The 8686-nt window shown below is 33.7% G+C and overlaps 1 protein-coding gene across 1 annotated transcript; it reads right to left on the bottom strand.

Annotated features, from left to right (window-relative positions):
• Positions 1-1285: 1285 nt before the first annotated feature.
• LOC124960374 (olfactory receptor 8K3-like) lies at positions 1286-2215 on the bottom strand. The gene has a single exon (XM_047519107.1). The coding sequence runs from the start codon at positions 2213-2215 to the stop codon at positions 1286-1288; it is 930 nt and encodes a 309-aa protein (XP_047375063.1).
• Between the last annotated feature and the right edge of the window lie 6471 nt (positions 2216-8686).

The following is an 8686-nucleotide window of genomic DNA, read 5'->3' as shown; positions in this document are numbered from 1 at the left end:
CCTTGGGTAAGAATAAACATCAAACAGACCATGACTTTTAAACAAGATTTTTTCTTTGCATTTAGAGAAGCAAGGGAGAGTTACCATCCATTAGACAAAAATAGGCAGTCAGGAATTAATATTAATCCAGTAAGGAATAAATAAATGAAAGAAAAAGAAGGAAAAGAAAGAAAAAGAAAGAAAGAAAGACAAGCAAGGAAAGAAAGATAAAGAAAGAAACAAAAAGGAAGAAGGAAAGAAAGAAGAGAAAGAAAGAAGGAAGAAAGAGAAGACGAGAGAGACAGAAAGAAGAGAGAGACAGAAAGAGAAGAAAGAAAGAAAGAAAGAAAGAAAGAAAGAAAGAAAGAAAGAAAGAAAGAAAGAAAGAAAGAGAAGAGAGAGAAAGGAAAGGAAGGAAGGAAGGAAGGGAGGAAGGGAGGAAGGGAGGAAGGGAGGAAGGAAGGAAGGAAGGAAGGAAGGAAGGAAGGAAGGAAGGAAGGAAGGAAGGAAGGAAGGAAGGAAAAGAAAGAAAAAGAAGGAAAGAAAAAAGGAGTAAAATCTTGGGAGCATCTATGGAAGAACTTAAGTTTATCTTAATTTGTACATCCACTCAAACATATATTCAAGGACTAGATTAGACAAAAATCAAGTTCAATACTGAATCTATGAGTTACTAAATAGCCAAATACGTTGAGTTAGAGGCACTCCTGAACTTGCTCATATATGAAACTAAGGATACAGATAAGAAAAGGGTAGCACTCTAAGATTTCCAAGTGGAGGAGGACATTGAGCACATTCTTATGACATGCAAATCAGCATGCTACACTGAGTCTCTTTGTACCACAATTAAATTTAACACAACCCATAGATGTGTATGAAGCATAACATGGAACAGTCATGTTTATCCCAAGGCACAACACATTCATAAACACAAATATGGGTCCTAAAATCTTATTACAACAATCGAGGCTATAACAATATGTAGCTCATCTCTTATCTGTACATGATATTGTTTCTCACTCTCATACAACATACAGCCTATAGTGCAGAGATGACAGACCACTCATATTGTACTGATGAATTACTTTGATTTTCACACTACTAACTAAAGTCTCTCCATTCAGGAAGGCAAGGTTCTTTACCATTTTGTTCAGTGTGTGTTCATAGCATTTAGAAGTTTCAAGAAGACAAAGGAGGTCAATCTCAATATATTTTGAGCCCATTTTTGCTAGCTATGCTATTTGGAGAAATGCAATAGATGGTCCCATAACAACCTGATGGGTATGACTTATAATGTATGCAGTTTTCAAGAAAAAACAGTGCATATCTTTTTCCATGTGCTTTGTATGGCATGTTTTACATCTTTGTTCCTCAAGCTGTAGATCAAGGGATTCAACATGGGGATAATTATGGTGTAAAATATGGAAGCCAATTTATCAGTGTCAAAATAGTGACTGGACTTAGGCTGCACGTACATGAAGATCAAAGTCCCATAGAACACTATGACCACCGTCAGGTGGGATCCACAGGTGGAGAAAGCCTTGCGCCTGCCCTCAGCTGACTTCATCCTTAGAGTGGTTATGAGGATGAGCAGGTAGGACACCAGGATGATCAGAAGAGAGGAAAGCAAATTAAATGCTGCCAAGATCAGAATTATCACTTCAATTTCATGTGTGTTTGAACAGAGCAATGGTAACAAAGGGAGACTGTCACAGTAGAAATGACTGATGACATTGTAGTCACAGAAGCGTAAAGTAAAAATCTTTATGGTGACCAGAAGAGACACAAATGTGCTGTAGAGATAGGGAACAACTACCAGTATATGACATAGCCTCTGTGACATGATGACAGTGTAGAGGAGAGGGTTACAGATGGCCACAGAGTGATCATAAAGAAGGAAAAGTTCACAAGCAATGAACACAAGAAAGAAAGCTAGTTGTGTAGCACACAAATAATAGGAGATTGTATTTTGATCCACAACAAAATTTATCAACATTTTGGGGCCCACAACTGTAGAATAACCAAGATCTGTAATAGCCAGGTGTCTCAGGAAAAAGTACATGGGTGTTTGCAGGCTCTGGTCCACCTTGGTGAGGATGATCATGCCCAGGTTGTCCAGCACTGTGACCAGGTAGATGATGAGGAACAACCTAAACAGTGGAGCCTGCAGCTCAGGACGTGACGTGATACCCATCAGAATGAACTCATGCACCACTGTCAGATTGTATTTTTCCATCCGTTTTTATTAGAAAGCCTATTCTGGGTAGATAGTATCAAAGTCAATAGATTACAAATATTTGCAAGAGTCTAATATTTGTTATGTAAAGCTAGGGTAAATAAGCTATGTGCAAATATTCATATTTAAAATAGTTAAAAATAAATGCATGTTTAAAAATAAAAACCTAGAGAAAAGGAGTCAGAGATTGATCACTCATTCTCATCAAAGTTACTTTTCTTACTAATGATCATTCAGTGATATCTAGAGATATTTTGTTATGATTGTAAAGAGAACTGCTGCTGGTATCTTAGGTTAGTGATCAGGTAAACTACTGAGCACTCAGTCCAAATTATTGTCCAGATCAACAAATCATTCTGAGGTTAAAATCCTTGATAGATAGAGGTAGTAGGTAGAGAGACAAATAGATAAATCGACTTTACATGGACGATGGATATATACATAAAGTTGGAAATACAGATACAGTTATGTGAATACAGAAAGCTAAATGATGAAAGTTTAAATATTATAAAATGAATACAATAATGAATAATAATTTATTGTTTCTTATTTTTATTTGCACTTCTATAATTACAATCACATATTTACAATTATATTTAATTAAATTGCATGTCATCTATGCTGATTACATAATAAAAATTTCTAATGACAAATTTCATAAATTCATACAACTTTCTACTTTGACATAGTCTTATAAAATCTATATTCTACTAGTTGATACAACTCAAACTCTTAGCCTACTCAGTGTATACAAATACCAAAACTACAAAAAAAAATCACTGGAAATTATCTTTATATGTGTATAAAGAAATATATAGGTGTATACATATTATCCAAGTTGTATGTAAGCATATGGTTTACGAAGATTATTTTCAGAAAATATTTTAACAAAATTCTTTTCTGGGGTTGTTGAGAATGAAGGGTGACTAAATGATTCCATGTGTCTCTGCTACTTTGAAATATTTCCCACAGGTCATGTACCGAATGTCTTTGTTCTCTTGGTGTTGGTTATGTGACTGTTACCGACCTGAAAGAGGTTTTCTTTAGGAAGTAAATGAGCATTCTTGTGCACAGGGACTCCACTTGTTCTCCAGGGCTGAAATAGTGAAGAGATGAACAGGTCACATAAGACAAGTATATAAAATATATCCAGACTATATCCCATGACCCCCATGCTTACTAAAACTGGAAGTGTGCTGTTGGTTTGGATTATCTATCTTTTGTTTTTCATAACAATTTTAGAAATATTTTGATATAAATCACCTTAGTATAAAATGCCTTAAAATGTTAATTTCCTCCTGGGACACTGTCATTATTATTAGAATACCCTTACTTGTATGTAATAGATTCTTAGTATCTTATATGCACAAATCTGGATGTGGATGAGATAATGTGAAGAAATTTGTAGAAAATCAGTGGCACTGGTTGTATACAATGAAGATTCATAAAATTCTCTTTTGATAAAGGAATATTAATTTTAAGAAGAAAAAAGGCTGAATTATTTTGCAACAAAATTTTTGAAGCTCTACAATTTGTAAACTTTTCATATGGTATGTAATCCCATAGAAACACAATAAAATACAGTAAGGATGATGTGAATGGGTTGCTGGATGTCATTGGAAATCCTACTGTGCATTAAATTCATAGAAATTCTTTCAAATGTTCAGGAGAACATCTTCCAAATATGCTAATGCATATAAACCTGTGTATAAGCAAATGAAATCTACCTGAGCATCTAAAAGACTGAAGATGGACAGGTATAGCATAGGAGCGAAGGTATGACATTTAAAGAAAAAAATTACTGTTGGAATAAAATATTGTGAGCACCAATGTTTCCTAAATTTAAAAAAAAAAAAAGACATGACACTTTATAGTGAAAATTGTCGTGACATCAATCTACAAGTGGGCTCCACGAGTCAGAATCATAGAATTTGATGACATTAATTATATATCAGATTATATGCCATGGACTTTTAACTTACTTAAAATATTTCTTAGTCATGTGACTACCTGACAGCCTACCCTGCTATAAGTACTCATCATTCCTAAATTAGTCATACGAAAATGTTGCAGACTAAAACATTAGAAGATATACTTTTAATAAATTCAATAAGAAAGAGAGGAATTCTTATTTTTGTTGTTTAGGATTGGATTTATTTGTAACCATGAAGTGTTTAAAAAGTGACCTGGTCAGTATGAACTTCTGTAAGTAAAGATGAAAACTGCTTTCACCAGTGTTGGAATTCAATGGGAAAAAAATCTGGTATTTGTAGTTGAATATCTTTACCATATCTTGGAATTTCATTTTTTAACTCTATGTTCTAATTTCTTAGACTCAGTTCCCCACTGCAAAAAGAGGAGTACTTTACCGTCACTATAGAACTGGGGACTTGAAAGTCTCTGACTCTTCAAAAAATGCTTTTCATATCTCAGTGTGAAGTGGAAGCTCACTTTTGCTTATGAAGAGATCAGGAATGAATCACATTTATCTATTTACATAATCATTAAATTTCAAACCATTTGTTAAAATGTCACAAAAACAGCCTAGAGACACTCACTAGGTAATTATGTCAAAATAAGTCCTAATGTTATGTATAACTAAAAAGAATCAATAAAAACAATTCTACCAAAAAAAAAAAACAGCTCAGAATAACTAGGTAACTATATGTTTGAAACTAGAATCAGAAATGATCAGTAACATTAGATGACAGAACCATAGCAAAATGTGACCTTTTCTATAGGTACTGGTAACATATGCACAACATTAAAACTTCTGCTTCTGTCCTTGTTACCTGAAATGAAACCTCTTCTCTTGATTCCCCTGTTTTCTTGGCATGGCTTGAAAGGATGATTTATGGATTCTTTCACCTCTGGAGAATTTCCCTGAGGAGAAGTCAAGCAACAAGTAGAATATCCCTAAAGTATTTGGAAGATTAACAAAAGGCCTGAAAGTTAGTCACTAATTGTCAGGAACAATTCGTATTTGATTGTGACTTTATTAACTAATTGATCACATGAGCCAGTAATCCAACTTCTGAGTTTTACCAAAAGTATCTAGATATTAGAATCTCAAAAATATATAAGCACTCTCATGCTCATTGCAACATTATTTGAAATACCCAAGATGTGGAAAAAACATAGATATCCACTTATAAAAGGTATCGAAAAATACTCTGTAGCACTAGTTTTCATTTGTCTTGTTATCTGTGAATGTGTATATCTACAAACATTGTAAGTTTGCAGAGATTTTAAGTAAATTTTTGTAATATACTAGTGACTTCTTCAGAAGATTTTTCTTCTTCTTTTAATTATTTGTTTTGGAATCCTCCATGATAATTAGCTAGGTGTTCTTCCCTTATTTTGATGAATACATAAATTTATTAGATATTTGGAATATTTCCAAAAATATTTGTTATGATGTTATTATATAGTCCTATGAAAAGAGTAAAAATGTCCCTTCACCTCATTTGGTCACAATTACTTTGAAGTCACCAACTTTAAATTTGAGTCGGTTTATGAGTATTAATAGTGTTTGATATAATTTATTTAGAATTTTCAAGTTACTTTAAAATTTGAGTACAGATATTAACAATAAGACCTTTCATTCTGTGAGATTTTTGGTGTTTCTCTGTCATTCAGTGCCATAGGGATTAATGGTCTATTAATTCACCAAAAGTATATGTGTAGCTGTTTTCTAGGCTCTGTGGTACATTTTACTATATTTGTGATTGATCTTTATGATGCATACTTAAAATTTTGTATGCATATATTCATCATTCTTTGTAAGTTTGAGTGGGCTTAAGGAACTCTTGGTGCTTAACATATGCAGATATATATATATATATATAAAGACCTATATAATATATATATTTATATATATATATATTTATATATATATAAAAAGACCTATATAATACAGTGCTCATTTTTTCATGTGTGTGTTCAGAAATAATAATATGTATAAATGACCATGATATATTTTTGAAATTTTGAAATTTTGAAGAAAAGATTCATATAGGAGAACCCTCCAGAGAAGAAAAACATTCTTAAGGTGTTGTGTAACCATCTGTTGCAGTAAGAGGTGATCTCTATTTGACTGTTATAGTGCTATTGAAATTGATCAATACCATGTTAGATAAAACCCTTTGGTTGTATTCTATGTAATAAGGATATTGTTTTGCTATAATTAATGAGTAAATGGAATGCTTATAGGGGAAAATCAGTTCACAAAATCACTTAAAAGGAAAAAGGGGAAGAAGGAAAAAATACCAGTTAAAATGACTTTTAAGATTTTTTTTGTGTGTGGTGCTAGGAATCAAAACAAAGGCCTCCTGCACTTATGGATGTCTCAACACTCTCAGCTGTCTCTTGGAGACATACCTGTGCAGTGGACATGAGGTGTGCTGGAGGCAGCATTAGACGTGAGCACAGCAGAGACTCTTCTCTGGGCTTCCATTCCTGGACCCAGGCAGCCAGGCAAGTGGCATCTATAAGAGCCTCACAGATTGGTGGGTGTCAAAAGAATAAAGCCAACAGCTGAGTCCAGGCCCCCGGGAAATCCTGATGGAGACTCTCTTCTGGGGAGAGCTAAATCTGCCAGCCTGTTCTGTTTTATTCTATGAACTGTACTTTTTTTTTTTTAATCACTGTCATTCTTAACATTTAAGTATAAACTTGGTAAGTGCTAACGTCTACTCTGTGCATCCTGGTGAATTACAGAAGGGGTTTATTCCTGTGGCATATATAATATAATAAAAGAGGAAAAACGTCATCATCAAATAAGCCCTGGGATGGATGACGTATAGAAATTTGATATTATCTAAAATGTCTTAACCACAGGATGTGATATGCTTGCAGAACAGAACTAAGGATGTAGCACATAGCTTTGAACTAGAATCCTAGGCTTATGGGAGCAGTATCTTATTTTCCCTTTGAATTACCTGGAGTCTGATCAATCCCGCCCTATAAACCTGAAAATTTGTTTATAATTGCAAATATCATAGTATACAAAATATGATATGAAAATTTAAAGAAAACCATGTACAGCATTTTGAAATAGAGATAGCATAGTGTGTGTGCATTTTGTCTATTTCAGTTACTATTAGTGTCAACTTACAAGTATATGCATATGCAAATATTAGTATGAGCATTGTAAATACCAAAGGGATGACAGGGTTTTTCACACATTTATAACAATACAGGAGAGGATTGCACTTGATGTTTATTATGAAATATGTATAAAGAGACAATTAAACTAATAAAACAAACATTTTTAAGATATCCTCTTGATACTAACATACATAATACATTCTAGATTTTTGCAATGAAATTTTTAGTGCAAACAATATGCCTTTTTGTTAAACCAAATGTTGCTCCAAATTTTTGCATTACTTTAAATAATTGTTCCTCAAACCCAAGATTATGGAATTCAACATGGGAATCACAATGGTGTAAACTATCACAATTATCATGTCATGATCCAAAGAATATTGGGGATTTGGCCTCATATCCATGAAAAACAATACCATAAAAAATGAAAAGTCTACCTAGGCAAGAGCCACATGTAGAAAACCCTTCATGTTTCCCCGCAGAAGAGTGTATCCACAGAAGAGTCAACAGAATAAAACCTCAGGAGATCAGGACAATTTGTACAGAAGATGCCTTCACAGACTCAGCAAAGCAGCTTGGTGAAAGTGTAGAAATAGAGAGACAGGGAATATGACTGACATGGACCTTCACTGGATCCACAGGACAAATTGAAAGTAGCTGCTGTGTGCAGAAAGGGATGCGGAATTGCACCAGCAAAGGAAGTGATAAACAGTGACAGGCACTAGACTCTTGGTGATGTGCTCACTGAATTTGAAAGAACCTTGTAGATAGCTACATAGTCTAGATGTGTTTGGATATTTTGAAGCAATTTAAGCTGGAGAATCTTTAAGAAATAAGTAGTCATCTGAAATGACTACTAGATTACATAGCTAGATAACTAATTTTACAGAATCATTCTTTATTTCCCTATTATATCAAAATAAGACACCACTGCTACTTGAACATGCCCATTGTTTCCAACACTCTATTGATGGACTCCTGAGTGTCCTTACCTCAAACCATCTACATCCATCTGTAAAATGGAAGTGCACACCCTGTAAGGAGACTCTTATTTGCTTATCCAGACTTAAATTCAAAATTTTTCTTCATTCTTTGCAGGAAATATTGCTTTATAATTCCTAGCCAGGGCCTTGACTTAATCACCTTTATGAATACATGTGACTCACACATACAATAGTCAAAAACTGAAGAATTTTATACTTGTTATCAGTAGCTAAAATGTTCTGCACATGTCATTGAAAATTTATGTTCACATTTACAAAATAACCTTCAAATTGTCTGAAGTTTTCTCCTTCCCAATGAAAGGCAATTATAGTTTTAGATATAATGTGAATATGGCTAATTTTGATTGTGCAGTTCAAC

The sequence above is a fragment of the Sciurus carolinensis genome, chromosome 11 (assembly GCF_902686445.1).
Source record: "Sciurus carolinensis chromosome 11, mSciCar1.2, whole genome shotgun sequence".
Classification (NCBI taxonomy): Eukaryota; Metazoa; Chordata; class Mammalia; order Rodentia; family Sciuridae; genus Sciurus; species Sciurus carolinensis.
This window is presented reverse-complemented; position numbering and strand designations above follow the sequence as displayed.

Excerpts from the sequence above, each read along its gene's own strand:
- LOC124960374 (XM_047519107.1), bottom strand. The coding sequence starts at position 2,215 with ATGGAAAAATACAATCTGACAGTGGTGCATGAGTTCATTCTGATGGGT.